At 34.3% G+C, this 16025-nt stretch overlaps 2 protein-coding genes across 3 annotated transcripts; both read left to right on the top strand.

The window, feature by feature from the left end:
• The first annotated feature begins 1277 nt into the window (after nucleotides 1–1277).
• On the top strand, nucleotides 1278–3753 carry LOC8270382 (IAA-amino acid hydrolase ILR1-like 1). Its single transcript, XM_002520170.4, has 5 exons — nucleotides 1278–1737; nucleotides 2393–2518; nucleotides 2604–2918; nucleotides 3027–3155; nucleotides 3330–3753. The coding sequence occupies exons 1-5, from the start codon at nucleotides 1327–1329 to the stop codon at nucleotides 3711–3713; spliced, it is 1365 nt and encodes a 454-aa protein (XP_002520216.2). The 5' UTR covers nucleotides 1278–1326; the 3' UTR covers nucleotides 3714–3753.
• Nucleotides 3754–6657: 2904 nt separating this feature from the next.
• Nucleotides 6658–15640, top strand: LOC8270384 (NLR family CARD domain-containing protein 3). Of its 2 annotated transcripts, XM_002520172.4 has the most exons (18): nucleotides 6658–6919; nucleotides 7007–7292; nucleotides 7444–7656; nucleotides 8235–8293; nucleotides 8469–8606; nucleotides 12053–12127; nucleotides 12253–12336; nucleotides 12436–12497; nucleotides 12675–12744; nucleotides 13661–13736; nucleotides 13840–13970; nucleotides 14102–14161; nucleotides 14257–14331; nucleotides 14409–14513; nucleotides 14601–14696; nucleotides 14795–14875; nucleotides 14956–15057; nucleotides 15145–15640. In XM_002520172.4, exons 1-18 carry the CDS (start codon nucleotides 6878–6880, stop codon nucleotides 15211–15213), a joined length of 1824 nt encoding a protein of 607 aa, XP_002520218.2. In that variant the 5' UTR covers nucleotides 6658–6877; the 3' UTR covers nucleotides 15214–15640. The 2 variants fall into 2 exon arrangements, with proteins under 2 accessions (XP_002520218.2, XP_015575321.2); XM_015719835.3 differs by lacking the exon at nucleotides 6658–6919 and having other exon boundaries at nucleotides 7013–7292; nucleotides 7437–7656.
• The last annotated feature ends 385 nt before the right edge of the window (nucleotides 15641–16025 follow it).

Here is a 16025-nt window from a genome sequence, read left to right on the forward strand (position 1 = left end):
GACACCCATACAAATAACATCCTAGGCATAGATGTATGCCTCACATCAAAACTCAGCCGTATTAATTTATAAAAATATTAAATGCTATTTCTGAATTTATTTTAATTTTTAATTTAGTTAGATATTTTTTTTTATTTAATCTAAAATAAACAGAAATTTTATTTTTTAATAATTTTTTATAATATATAAAAACACATATTAAATTTAAATATTATAAAAATACATATTTAAGTAATTCTTAAATTAAATCAAAAATTGGTTATAGTGTTAAATTGATTATATTATCAAAGTTTCGGAATATAAGTACTTATAAAAATTTAAATATATCACCCTATTAAATATAAAAAAATTTAAATTTTAAAATATTTTCTGTAAACTATATAATAATATCAATAGCAATAAGTGTTTAAATGAATTGAAAGTCAATTTAGCATTTTATATAATCAAATTTCTGTAGTTAAACTAAATTCTAATAAATTAGGTAAATATTTTAAATGAATTTCATATTAATAAGTAAATACATTCTATAATATTAAAATATCTCATTTAATTTTATTATTATTACTTTATTTTCTCTCTCGTGTCTTTTTCTTAAACAAAATAAATTTTTTATAAATCTCAACTAAATATAGCATTAAAGTATTTATTTTTCTCATTTTTGGTTAGATATTTTATTTAATATCAGTCCCACAAATATTAAATTTTACTATTTTATGATAATAATTTATATTTGTATGAGTACACATCTCCAATAATATTCTTTACTTTAAATATTATAATTTATATAATAAAAATATCTTAAAGAATATATAAATATAAAAAATAATTTAAGTTCAATAGATTCTATAAATATTAATGAGACTATTTTTTTTTTTATTTAAGTCAATGAAAGAATAGAATTAAAAAATTAATGAATAAAGTGTATAAATTTATATTTATTTATTAAATTTAAAATAAAGAATAAAATTTAACTTTTTGATTTTGAAAAGTTAGATGAATTTTTTATTTTTTATTTTAAAATAAAAGATAGATTGAAATGTTATTTTATAATATATTTTTTTAAAAAATAATTTAATATATATAAATAGTATATTAAAAATGCATATTAAAAGCTAAGCGTTGTGGGTATATAATAAATTTAAATAAATAGGTGAATAATGATATATATATATATAAATATTTGAGTGGGAAAGAATTTTGGTTTATTATAGAAGCTCTTGACACGCGAGCACACACTTCATTGTTAGCGTGTTTTGCGTATAAATATCTGACCTGTCTGTTCAATAATCAATCTGGACGTTCTTGGTTGTACAATCAACTTACACGATGGAACATATCCTACTACATATTCTTCTTCTTTTTCTTCTAATCTCCATATCCGCAACATCCTTTTACAGTTATTCTTTCAGCTTTCAATCTCCAACACATGAAAGTTCTTCTGATTCTCTTAAAACAGCAGTGCTGCTAAAAAACGTTTCTGTTAAAGATTTGATACTTGAGCTTGCTAATGATCAAGAAACTGTCAATTGGATGAAGAAAGTTAGGAGAAAAATTCATCAGAACCCAGAACTTGCATTTGAAGAATATGAGACAAGTAAGCTTATCAGAGATGAGCTGGATCAACTTGGTGTTGCTTATAAATGGCCTGTGGCTACAACTGGTGTTGTGGCTACAATTGGTTCTGGTTCACCACCCTTTGTTGCGTTAAGAGCTGATATGGATGCTCTGCCAATTCAGGTTACTTTCAGCTCTGTTTTTTTATTAGTTTTGGATTGAAGGGTAGTTATATAGATATCTACGTTTTTTATTTGTTCATGCAGTGTTCAAGATACGAAGCCCTCACTTTACTGATGTATTTAATCAATCTTCAATTTATAATTTTGGCATTTAAGTTCGTAAGATTCGTTCTTTGTTTACTGGGAACTGTGCTTCGCAATTCTTAATGGCAGTATTTGGAATAAATGATGCACAAGAGTTCTATATTCAACGGAACTCTTGCACAATTTTTTTGACTTTTTTTCCACTCTAGCTGAAAGAATTGAATTCTTCCACACGCAAGAATTGACTAAATAGAACTAAATTCAATTGCGTTTTTTGCATTTCCTTTTTCTTAGTAAGTTGATTTATCATCGATTGGAAGCCCTTTTTGCCATATATGCTGTTGAGTCAAAGCCTTATCGAGAGAATTGAGGAACACAAGTAGAGCAATAATTGTTCATTGATCCACCCTTTCGTGTAGAATAATAAATAACAAAGAAAGGCATTGTAACTTAGTAATCGAGTATTGCCTTATAGAGCTACAGATTCAGGATCAAACCCCGACACCTTTGTGTGCTTTAAGAATTTCCTATGTGTAAAAGAAAGTAACTTGGATTATGCTGCTTTCCTATAGGAATTGACTGGATGGGAGTACAAGAGTAAAGTAGATGGAAAAATGCATGCCTGTGGACATGATGGGCACGTTGCTATGCTCCTTGGTGCTGCAAAGATCCTGCAAGAATTGCGGGATACATTGCAGGTGAAATGTGGAATCATTAAGGGACTGGTTGATCTTAGGTATATGCTACCAGACAGAAATTTTTAACTAGCGACTCTAAATGCAGGGAACTGTAATCTTGATATTTCAACCAGCTGAGGAACAAGGCCTAGGTGCGAAAAGCATGGTTGAAGAAGGAGTTCTTGATAATGTGGAGGCCGTTTTTGGGGTGCACGTGGTACAAAAGTATCCTACCGGAGTTGTTGCTTCCCGACCTGGAGAATTCCTTGCTGGCTGCGGTGGCTTTAGAGCAAAGATAAGTGGCAAAGGAGGTCATGCAGCTGTTCCTCAACACTCCATTGATCCAATCTTGGCAGCTTCAGCATCAGTAATTAGTTTGCAACAAATAATCTCAAGGGAGGTAGACCCTTTCGATTCTCAGGTATCATATTGTTTTAAGAGTTCTATTTTAGTAGTTCAGTTACATGATTGTGATGTTTGCTTGCCTTGCTGGAATTTTTCTTAACTTGCTGGAACTTTGATACTGCAGGTGGTTTCTGTGGCCATGATCAATGGAGGGACTGCATTTAATGTGATACCAGATTCGGCTACAATAGCAGGAACATACAGGGCTTTTAGCAAGAAGAGCTTCAATGCACTCAGGGAAAGAATAGAAGAGGTTGGTACTAATTCTGAAACCTGGATTATTTAATTGATTATTATAGGAGCTATAGAATTTTATTATGTTGTGAAATGGGAAACCAAATTCAGGGCTTGATATTCTGTACGAAGCACAGGGATCTTGATAGAAACTTTTCAAGTTTTGACTTAGGAGTTTGATATCTTGTGCCAGATAATCAAGGGGCAGGCGGCTGTACACAGGTGCTCTTCTGAGATTGATTTTACAGGAAAAGGAAGCCCGACACTTCCTCCAACTATAAACGATGCCGAAATCTATGAACATGCACAACGGGTTTCAATTGATGTAGTAGGAGTAAAAAATATTGAAGTAGCTCCAACCTTCATGGGAAGTGAAGATTTTGCCTTCTACCTGGAGAGAGTACCTGGATCTTTCTCATTTTTAGGCATAAGAAACGAGAAGCTTGGATACATACACCCTCCACATAGCCCTTATTTTATGATTGATGAGAATGTATTTCCCATTGGGGCAGCTCTATATGCAGGGTTTGCACATTCTTATCTTTCACATTTGACAAGTAATTCAAATTCTTTCTGATTATGAATAGAAAAACATAAAATTCTTTCTTTTGGCTAAACTGATTTAATCTTTCCCTCGTCATCTGCTCCTGATTCTTCCAGAAGATACATAATCCATATTCATCTACATATAAAAATTTCAGTATGTAGGCCTCGTACATTACCACGCTGCGGATAGGCATTATATCAGGGGAGAACGGATATGCCTCATACACTACCAGTATCAGAAACTGTAGATGCAGTTACCTTTCAGTGATCCAATGAAGAACTCTAGGACCCATTCTTGTTTTATGATCATTGCGTGTTCTCTTCATGATCATCGATCAGAATTATTTCTATGCATAAGCGGCTGTGCTAAACATGCATAGCTGCACACAGTTAATTGATTTCAAGGAATCTTTCACAAGTTGATTGAACTTAATCAACTAAAGCTTCACATGTTTTAAATCATCAATTATTTATCAGATTACTCAAAAGCAAAAGGGGAGAGAAATAAGAACTTAATTACATAATTATGTGGTTATACTCATAACCAAAAATATCTAATGGTTATTAGACAATAAACTTTGTATTAAAGCTGTCTTTAATATTCCGGGATTAGCTCGTATTCTATTAAAACCCAATCAACTAAAGAGAAAGTCTTTGGATTATCTTCGAATGTATTACATTGACTTTGACATCTGATATTCATAAATTAACACCGTTGTTTTTGGTTTTGTATGTGTCTAAGCACTAACGATAGTCGAATAACTAATTACCAACTGTTTCAGTATGCAGCTATATACCGAAAACTTGATGAAAATTGATATTTTAAAGAAAATAAAGAACAATAATCTGCTCTACATCAATAGAAAACAAGGACACTCGTATTAATCAAAATATCAAACTTTAACAATGGAAACAAGAAAATAAAGGCATGGACCACGAAACAAATCAGACAATATAAAAACCAAAACAAAGTAGCCAAGGTTTGAATAACGTAACCGGTACATAAATATAGAAGATCCGAAGATCATCGGGCTCAAACCTGCTTTCTAACAGCAAGCAAAGAAACCATGAAAGCAAAGAATCCGACCATCACCATGGATGGAGAAAAAAGGGCGCTTGAATTTGTCTGAGGAGTTGGAGCCGGAGGCATGACCATGCCAGGCATGTGCTCGTGGCCTTCATGTGCAGCAACAACCATGACCAACATAGCAAAGCAGGCAGCAACAATCTTTGAAGCCATTCCCAAAACAAGATTAATCTTCTATAGTATAGGATCAAAAGAGATGTTTCAGAGAATGTGGTGAGAGTAAATGAAAAGTCTCGACTTGACTTATATAGCAATGGCCAGAGGAGATGATATGTATGAAGTATGCCTGTCTTGGCCAGTTGGCCTCGTTATGGTCAAGGTGGTACAAAATCAGATTTATTAACTGTTGTACTATCCTTTCATTACCGTTGAAATCTATATTAGGTTGTAATGTTTATACGAAAGGAACCCAGAGGAGTACTACTATATGTAACTTGTACCGCACAAATTATATATACATGTGAATCAATGATATTTTGCCGGCCTGATTTATGTACAGCCAAGATAATTTTAATCACGAGTCTCATATGCAATTAAGAACCTAACAACCAAGGAAAATTCAACATTCCCTAACAAGTCCCCATCATTCTGGTTTATTTTCCCTTCTTGATTTATCTATTTCTTGGTTGTTTCTTTTTACCTTCTTATAAACTCTCACTTTGCAGAGAAAATTATCCTCTGCAGGCATTTATAAAAGGTTTTCTAATGAAACTCTCAAGTTTGATTGTTAATTTCTTTTTCTTATTTACTTACTTGATAGAGGTCTAATGGTTGCAGTACCCATCTTTAATACACACTATATTTAAAGCTCAATATTGATAGACGGTAATTTTTATAAATGAGAATATCAAGTACTTTCAATAATTGGTCATAATTCAATGACGATTTAAAAACTTTAGTATATTAGTTTTCACACAAAAGTCAAGTGAATTTTGTGTATGATTTGAGATGTATTGATTGTCTCTTTCATTATTAATTAATTTATTCATTTTAAAAGTCAAATACGTTTTAAAATAAGAAAAAAAATAAAAATACTAGAGTGATACCACCCAAATGCAATTACTTAATGTGGTTGGTAGCACAGGCAAGTGCCAGTCGTGTTAAGTGTTTATATGAACATTTTCAATTTTAAGCCCCATCAAATTTGTCATGAGTCATAACGCGTAGGTCATGGAAGCACGAACTTAATTAAGCACATTTTAAATTCAATTTATTCTTTTTCTTAAATTAATTTTATATTTTATAATTGCTTACAAATATAATATATAGTTTTTTTTTTTTTTGTTTCAAGAACGTATTTTAATGTTAATTTATATACTAACTTCTAATAAAATTTTCAATTAAAATTTACCAACATGATTGTAATTTTTATAATAATAAAAAGTAATTAAGTCAGTCTTAAAATTATTGACTACTCATAACTAAAAATAAATCATTACTTAAATAAAAATAAATAAATTCTATAATAAATTTTATTAGAATTTTAGAGAAAATCTAACAATCTAAACTTTTATCTATCTATAATTACTTTTTTTCCTTATATATTTTGTTGCAACTGTCTTAGATATTTAAATAGAAATAGTAAAAATAGGATTTAGTTACTGTTATAACTTTTTTATCACTAAATTGTAGCGATATTAATAAATTTTAACTAATAATTTCATTATATATTAAAATTGAAATATATGCTAATAATAATAAATGCAGACTACACTTTCTTTATCTTCCAATTAAGCAAAATAAATATACCTGCTCCACTCTCTATCTTCTTTAAAAAAATTATTTTGAAATATAATATTGGATCATTATTCTTTTAGGATATTTGTTTGTCCATTCGGCTAGGAAGGTGTCTTCCTGTCCTAAAATTGATTAAGTTGGGCCCAGTCCGACCCAACCCAGACTAAACCCAGTTTTAGCAAAAGACTGACACCGGTAATTCTTACTAGAATCCTGGTCACTGGTCGCTGATTGAGGAATTAGAAACCATAATCTCTTAGAACATCAGGGAGACCCGCCGCTCTGTCGTCGCCTTTCTCTGCAACTCTACCAAGCGCAGGATAAGAAACCTACACACCCTATGCGCATCTAAGTTCACTCACATCACATCTATGGGCTCCATTTCCACTCACTCTCTCTACTTCCATCCTAAGGTATTAAAAAACTAATTACTCGTTACCTTCTTTCTAGAGCTAGAATATGAACTGAACTAAGCTAATAATGCTATCATTTTATTCAAGATCTCACTTAGGCTACAATCTGAACCTCGTGTTCATGGCGGGCTTTTGTCGTTCCCAAATACTATTGCGACGTCGTTTACTACTACTACTACGAGTAGACGAAGAAATTTTTTAAGGTTTAGGAGCTTGACTGTGAGAGCGGCGGCGGATGGAGGCTCTCGACGGGCTGCGAGCGGCCGGAGAGTGTACAGGCAGTCTCAGGGAGAGAGTGCGTTGCCTAACGCTCCTGTTCAGCAAATTGCATCCGTTGTTATGCCAGCTGGCGCTTTTCTTGTTGTTACTTTCGGTATGCAAACTTTTACTTGTTAGTGATAATATTCTTAATGACCCATTCTTTACTGAATTGGGTTAAATTGAGCTCTAATTTATATTCCTTCATGGATGCACTAATTTATATTCCTTCATGGATGCACTAATTTATTATCTTCAGCTGACAGTTTTGTGGAAATTGGTGGAGAAAATGATGATGCCAAAGCCAAAACGGGCAGCAATAGTGGAAAACAAATCACCCTCAAAAGGAATGAATTGGTCTTTTGCGGCTGGAAGTAATTTATTTCCCGGTTTAACTGCTAAGATTGACAGAGAATCCAAGCAGAAGCTCAATGAATTTGCTAAAGAACTTAGATCCTTTAGCATTGTTGACATGTCAGGTATGCATTATTGGCTATGAATTTGAGCAATAATAGTAGTCTCCATTCCAGAGAGAGAGTTAAATCCTTCTATACTTACATGCTGCTGCTTTACTTTTAATTCCTTCAGGATAGAGATGGAAAAGAAATTCATTTTTGGTATTTTTTATAACCCTTTGTTTGAGAAGTCTATAAATGCAAGAATTCAGTTTGTTCAACCTTTTTAGTCAGTTTTCATGTTTGGAAAGCTTATAGCTGTTAGAATTCAATTTTTCAATTGAAGAAAAAAAAGAAAAGGAAAGAAAAGGCCTTTTGAAAGGAATAAAATCACACCAAAATTGTAAAAAATAAGGCAGTTGAAAGGAATTAATACTAAAACTGATCTGATCTTGTAAGAATTCAATTCAACTGTATTCTTGCACATGATTTATTCCAAACAAGCTAAATGCAATCAACAGGATTTGTATTCTTTTGCATTTGATTTTGTTTTCTTTTTGTCGATTAAATATCTGTTTGTTCAACATTTCTAATCTATAGCTGTAATATAAGCCCATGACCTCCAAGGTATATGTGATCTTGACCTTCCAGGCCTTTGGCAGGGTGTAACTTTGGAGATGAAGGGCTATTTTTTCTTGCTGAAAGCATAGCATACAATCAGGTTAAACTTTTTCTTCAACTGTCTATTGCAGTGTTTTGTATGATTTTCATGGTCATTTTTATTCAGTGCTGTAACTGCAGTCTAACTTTCAATAACCTGATTTTTATACCACATAGGATGATTGGTAAAATAGATTCTTTATGTATTAGTTGAATATATCTTAGCCATTTTTCAGACTCTAGAGGAAGTGAGTTTTGCTGCAAATGGAATAACTGCAGAAGGAGTAAAAGCCTTTGATCGGGTTCTCCAATCAAACATTGTGCTGAAGACACTAAACTTGTCTGGAAACCCTATAGGAGATGACGGAGCTAAGGTCAGCCCTTGTCCACTTTTTCTTATGAGTTATGACTCTCTGCTAAACATATGAAATTGTCTTAACCAATTTAATAGGGTTTACGATATTGGGCAGGAAGAAGGTGCATGTTTTCACAATGTTTTATTTTTCATTTTTTTAATTAGTTTTAAATTATTTAGGAAGTCATGTGTTAATATGTGCATCATGCAATGCATTGGATCATATCCTGAAGTTAGATGATGATGCTTTTGTTTCAAGTGACTGTTGTTTGAATTCTGAGCTGCATCTTCTTTTCAAATATCCTATAAAGATGTAAATTACTCATTTAGTGAGCTCATACTTTTTAGAATTACTTTCCTTCTAAGTAATAGCATTCCCCTCTTTTATGGTAGTTCCATTGGTTTTTCAATCTTTTGAATATACAATAATACCAACTTAAGCTCATTCTGTATTGGTTATGTTATTGGCCCTAGCGTAGGATATAGTCACGGGTCTCGACATGGGAAGGAATTCTCTTTTTCCCTTGGCCGTGTTCCCACCTTTCTTTGAAGAACCTATGCTGGCAGCCAAGAGACTTGTCCTTGACAGAGGCTAAGGCACGTCTGCGATTTTGATAAAATTCTGCTTGCCTTTTATTGATGACAACCTCTCTTTATAACAGAAATAAACATTCCTAATTAGGACTTCTAATTAGGTATATCTATAACAGAATTATAACGAAACTAGGAACCTAAACTGAATGAAACCAGGAAACCTAAACTGAATGCAACTAGGAAACTGAACTACTGAAATAAAATTATTAAAATAAATCCCAACAGAATTAAATTAAAATTTAAAGTCCTCTTGTATTCTTCCGTGAGTAGACCTGTCCCACAAAGGCATCCTCAATATTTCTTCTCTCCTCGACTTTGAGCTTGTCCTCAAGCTCCGAATAAACCTCTCAAAGTGTTGCAAGGTCTTCCCAAGTTGCATTTTCTTCCACACTGTCTTCTCAATGTACCAACACCTCTTGTCTGCCTCCGTTAAGCCTGGACCATATAAAAGATTGAGGAATAGGTATCAAACAGCCATCATGAAGAGGTGGAAGTGAAGTGACCACAACTGGGTTCTCTCCCTGGAACTTCTTCAAAAGTGAGACATGAAAGACATTATGAACACGGCTGCCCTCCAGTAACTCCAACCTGTATGCCACATTGCCCACATTCTGCAATACCTTAAAAGGACCAAATACTTGGGAGACAACTTGTGATATTCCTTAGGCCGTAAGGAAAGTTGTCTGCAAGGATGAAGCTTCAACCATACCCAATCCCCTTCGGCAAAGGAAACTTCTCTATGATGAGCATCATGAGTAAGCTTCATTCGCTGTTGAGCTTTCAACAACCGCTCTCTTGCTGATCGCAAAACTGAATCCCTTTCCTGAAGAGCATGGTCAACTTCTTCCACTCTTATTGATCCAGCAAGATAATTCAGCAAATGCGGGGGTTCCCTTTCATATATCACCTGAAATGGAGTAGCTCGCAGGAAAGAGTGGAAAGAAGTATCATAACAATATTTTGCCCACAGAATTCATGCAATCCAACGTCGCGGCTGATCAGCAGTAAAGCTACGAAGATACATCTCAATTGTGTGATTGACCATCTCGGTCTGCCCATCCGATTGAGGATGATAAGCTGAAAAAAATGCCAACTTTGTACTAGAAAAGCGAAACAATTCTTTCCAAAGAGACTAGTAAAGACTTTATCCTATCAGAAACAATTGTATCAGGTAATCCATGTAGGCGAAATACTTTTGTAAGAAAAAATACGGGCCACAGAAATTTCCGTGAAAGGATGAGCAAGTGGAATGAAGTGGGCATATTTGGAGAACCTATCAATGATCACCATCAAAACTGACTTTCCTTGAACTTTAGGTAATCCTTCGATGAAATCCATCGAGATGTCAGCTCATACTTGTTGAGGCACCGGAAGAGGCTGAAGGAGCCCAGCATGATGTAAATTTTCCCATTTATTGCGTTGATATGTCAAGCAACTCTACACAAATTCTTCTACTGTTGAGTTCATGCCTTTCCAAAAGAAATCCTCATGCAACCACTGCAAGGTCTTTTGGACCCCCTCGTGGGCCATATTATGAATGCTGGAAAGAATGATCTGAACCATTGGAGAAGTGGGTAGCAGATAGACTTTCCCCATGTTATGAATGCTGGCTTTTCCGCTGTCTATCCATTCTCGTAGCTGCTGCAAGCTGTCCGAGGTTGTCCCCTCCTGTCGTATGACATAAAAAATGTCAGCTTGAGGCTGAGAAATTGCAAAGAGCTGTCTGTCCTCCTCTCGCCGGGAAAGTGCATCGGCAACCCTGTTGAGTCTGCCTGCCTTATACTCCACCCTGAAATCAAAACCCATCAGTTTACTAATCCAATGTTGCTGAGGTGAAGTGGTCACCCATTGTTCTAGTAAGAATTTGAGGCTGTAATGATCGGTTCGGATAAGGAAGTGCCTTCCCCACAAGTAAGGCCGCAAATGGGCTGCAGCTTTAGCAAGTCCAATGAGCTCTCTTTCATATGCTGCAAGTTTATAATGGCGATCAACCAGAAAATTTCAGGGTATAGCAGTTTTGCAACAACATTAGCTGAAAATCCACGTAAAGATTTTCTTTAATTAATAAAGAGAATGAAGCTACAATGATGAGTAATCATCTTGATTGATAACTCCTGAACTACTGTGGAGAAGATATACTCTATGTAAAAGCAAGCATTTATCTATAACTTCTCCTGATCAAAAGAGTGGAAAAAGAATTGGAATAAAGACCATAGACTTTAATTTAGCAATAATGTTGAGATTAAACTTTTCTAGACATTGAGAATACAATGTCTAGTTAGGTAATAGCAAGTCCTCAGTACTTTTAGGTAATATTTTAATGTGGTTTTCCCTTAATCATGTTCATAGCTGAACAAATTTCACAAGTGGTATTCTGGCTTGTGATATTATGATTTTTTATAAAAGGGAATGCTGAGTATATAAGAGTGGCATTATTTTCATTGCCTGCTGTCATTTTCTATATATAGTAATGAGCCTGTTATGCAAGAGTTATCTCCGGTTTCTATTTCTTCTTTCTTTCTTTTTTTTCTCATTTCCATATGTCATCGTTTAAGTTTCTGCATGGTTTCACTTTACCTTCTATATATTTGCCCGACTAAACTATATTTATAGTCTGCACTACTATGCGACCTTTGATTTTATGATCTAATAATATTGGACAATAGTGAGCATAATCACACAGAATGCTCCTTGTAGTTCTTTTCAATTTCATCGCACTTTTCATTCTATATTGATCGTACTTATGCATGAATTCCTGGGTGAGGTATTTCATTTTTCTCCCACCGATGTTTACATTGTTGCTTTGTATCCTTTAATTATCTGCTGCATAATGTATTTTTTCTTTTCTTTTCTTTTTTTGGCTGTGAACAGAGTTTATCTGATATATTAGCGGATAATGCTGGCATTGAAAAGCTCCAGCTGAACAGTACCGACTTGGGTGATGAGGTTGGGTTGCTTTTTGCTTCAAACTGGTGCCTCAGAATTACGTGCATGGTTCTCCAAAATTTCATTTATAATTAAAGACATAAATAGTGATCATGTTCCTGAAGTGTTGTTTACTCTCTTTGCAGGGTGCAAAGGCTATTGCAGACTTGTTAAAGAAAAATCCAAACCTGCGTGTGATTGAACTCAACAACAACATGATTGATTATTCTGTATGAAGTTACCTCAACATTTTCTTAAGATTATAGCTAAAATCAGCTAAGGTTGCTGAATTGATATTGTTTATGATTCATTTTTGGCAATGGAAGTAGGGTTTTACAAGTCTTGCTGGATCATTTTTGGAAAATGCAACTTTGCGAAGTATATATCTCAAGTGAGTAGAAGTTTCCAGAATTTCTGGCCTTTTTTTCTCTCTTGGGCTACTGTATAGCATATCTAGATTATCTACAATAAAAGGCTGGGTTCTTGAACAGCCTTGCATAAATATTTTTAGTGGTGCACTTTCTTATGTTGCTTTTGTATTTTTTTCTGACATTCTATCACTGTGAAGTGGCAACTATGGCGGTGCTTTGGGGGCTAATGCTTTGTCTAAAGGAATTGAGGGGAATAAAGCTTTACGGGTACATTACACTTTATGATTTACTTTTATATATATATATATATATATATATATATATTCTTTAAATCTGATTAATGTATATTTATTGCTTGCATGATTTGTCTTAATGATTATGAATAAAGGCCTTTGACTTGAGTATGTGGCAGTAGAATGCTCGATCTGAGAATGAGGTATCTATTTAAGAATGAAGCAAGCAAACTTACAAGTCAATTATGTCAGTTATGTACAGTAGATCAGAAAAATACTTGATCATGTCAATTGGATGAATTAATTATGTAAAGTTGCTGGTTATTAGTGAAGCTTAACTTTTAAAGTAACATCAAAGTTCATGATATGTTTGGTATTTATTTTTATTACGTACCATCATGTGGATTCATGACTCTTTAGTATCCATGTCCTGTCACCTTCGATAGAAAATCGTATGCTACTTAAAGTGCATTAACAGTATAACCAAAAGTGAGCCAGGAGATTGCCTTGTCACTCAGGTGTGGCAAGTCTCTCTAAAGACATCTTATTTTCATACTGGAAAGGCTGAGACCTGATGAAGTGAAAGTCTTCTTGTGGTTTTGGTATCATACTGCAAATTCTAGTTCTCCAGAAAATTGAAGATATCATCATTCTTATCTCCACAAAGATTGGTCTGGACCACACTGGTACGAAGGGGTCAAAGTAGACTCTTAGCTGGCTGTAGATTATGCAGGCAGATGTTCTTTCCAATAAAAACTTATTAGTTTATGTTACTTTGTTTTCTTTAACTTTTGCGTGAACTCGATGAGTCATGACCTGTAGCAATGAAAAAGTTAGCTTAATTTGTAAGTCTAATAATATGAAGGTTGAGTAAAAACAGGTGTGGACTATCAGTTATTGAAGTTCTATTTTAAGGAATATTGGATCTTAATGGAGTATTTTGCATTCAGGAACTTCACTTGCAAGGAAATTCTATTGGAGACGAAGGAGTTCGTGCTTTGATGTCAGGCTTATCATCCAGTAAAGGTCTGGCTGTTGCTCTATTGCTATGCTGAGTTAGCAAACTTAATTTATTTAGAAAACATCTATCTACAGCGTAGTAAATCTGATGTGCACAATTGCTCTTCAGCTAAACTTACCCATCTGGATATTGGCAACAACTCACTTAGTGCAAAGGGAGCCTTTCATGTTGCTGAATATATTAAGAAAAGCAAGAGTTTGTTCTGGATGAATATGTACATGAATGACATAGGTGATGAGGTGATGAAATTGCTGAGTAATTGTTCACATCCACAATTCAGCTTCTTGGCCACATTTTAAAACAAAGTAATGCTAATGATGAGTCTGACTTGGACCATCACCTTCTTGATGTTTCCTTCAATATATACCAGGGTGCTGAAAAGATTGCGGACGCTCTAAAGCAGAACCGGAGTTTGGCAAACATAGACCTGGTGAGATGAGAGTTCTTCATTCTAATGATCTCATTCATGCATGCTTTAATCTCTTCCTGAAGTACAGTAAGAAACCATTTCTGTCAATTTTACAGGGGGGAAATAACATACATGCCAAGGGGATAAGTGAAATAGCTCAAGTGTTGAAAGATAACTCCATCATTACAACAGTGAGTCTTTACTCCTTTACCGTTAATCTTTCTCAATTTACTTTTGGATTATAATATGAGGATATCATTCGTCACAGTTGGAAGTTGGTTATAATCCTATTGGACCTGATGGAACCAAAGCATTGTCTGAAGTTCTTAAGTTTCATGGAAACGTAAAAGCATTAAAGCTTGGTTGGTGCCAGGTAAATCTTTATAAGCGTCTATGTTTGTGAATCAATTGCTTAATTATTCATAAATCATAACCATATCACATGGAAAATTTCTTGCAGATAGGAGCAAAAGGCGCAGAGGACATTGCAGATACTTTGAAATACAATAACACCATATCTATTCTAGACTTGCGAGGAAATGGACTTAGAGATGAAGTTTGTTTTTGTCCATTCAATTACCTTTTTATGGCTTTTAGGCTGTTATATCACTCAATTTTATGTCTCTTCTTCATCACCTGCATGTATATTTGCAGGGTGCAATTTGCCTGGCTCGCAGTTTGAAAGTGGTCAATGAAGTTCTCACTGAGCTTGACTTAGGATTCAATGAAATAAGAGTAAACAATTTTTCTTTATTGAATCTTTGCTGACAAATTAAGAATATCCTGCGATGTTTCACACTTGGTCTTGCATACAGGATGATGGGGCTTTTGCTATTGCCCAAGCACTCAAGGCTAATGAAGATGTGAAAATTACCTCTTTAAACCTTGCAAACAACTTCCTCACAAAATTTGGTCAGGTAATACTTGCATTATTTCTTTATTGTCAACAACTAGAAACTATCCATTTTTTGGGGCAACCGCATGAATAAACTCATATTATGCAGAGTGCTCTCTCTGATGCAAGAGACCATGTATACGAGATGAACGAGAAGGAAGTGAACATTGTTTTCTAGAAGAACTGAATTTTCTAGACAGGGAGGTAGCTTTTCTCATATGTTAGGACAGGAGGAGCTATTCCTTTTTTTGCTTATTCCTTTTTCACGGCAAATATAGGTAAGAATTCACACTTAAAAAGATTTTTGATTTATAGCCAACACATCAAGTTGAGCATCGGAATTTTTGAGAGATCATAGTTAGCTTCACAACTTACAGTTTTAAGTCAATGTAAGCTGTTTCGTGACATTGAGTAGGGTTTAGAATTTAGATACAAGCTTCCTTGTTTTTGGTCATTCTGTTTATAGTAGTTAGTCGATGAAAGTTTGTTGTGATTTATTTCAATCTGTCTGTTATGATTTAGTTCAATCCAGAAATAAGTGATTTGCAAAACATCATTGTAATATTATTCCAGTACCTGGTTCCTGGGTGGTTGAGTTTTTTTTCTATAGTGAGCATTTCCAGGTATTATAATTTTTTTGGAGGATACTGATCTTGCCCTCAGTTCATCAATCGTTATCAATAAGAGATTGGTTCAGGACCAATAAAATGGAATTTTGTGTGATCTACTGCTACATGTGCTTAGTAATTATTCAATTAATGATGTATCCTGAGGACAAGGTTTTAGAGAAATCAAACCTCATATGAGCAATAGCTACGAGGCAGTGGAAACTTGGAGCTCATAAAAAGTTAAAAAGTTTTTTCTAGTTTTATATGATCCGGGAACTATGTTGGGAAGGAATATGTAGCAGCAGACGAAGTAATAGTATGATGAAACCAAACCAAGTTATCAAATTTAATTAGGCTGTGGTGACATGTAGGGCAGTTTGCC

Source organism: Ricinus communis, chromosome 1 (genome assembly GCF_019578655.1).
Source record: "Ricinus communis isolate WT05 ecotype wild-type chromosome 1, ASM1957865v1, whole genome shotgun sequence".
Lineage (NCBI taxonomy): Eukaryota > Viridiplantae > Streptophyta > Magnoliopsida > Malpighiales > Euphorbiaceae > Ricinus > Ricinus communis.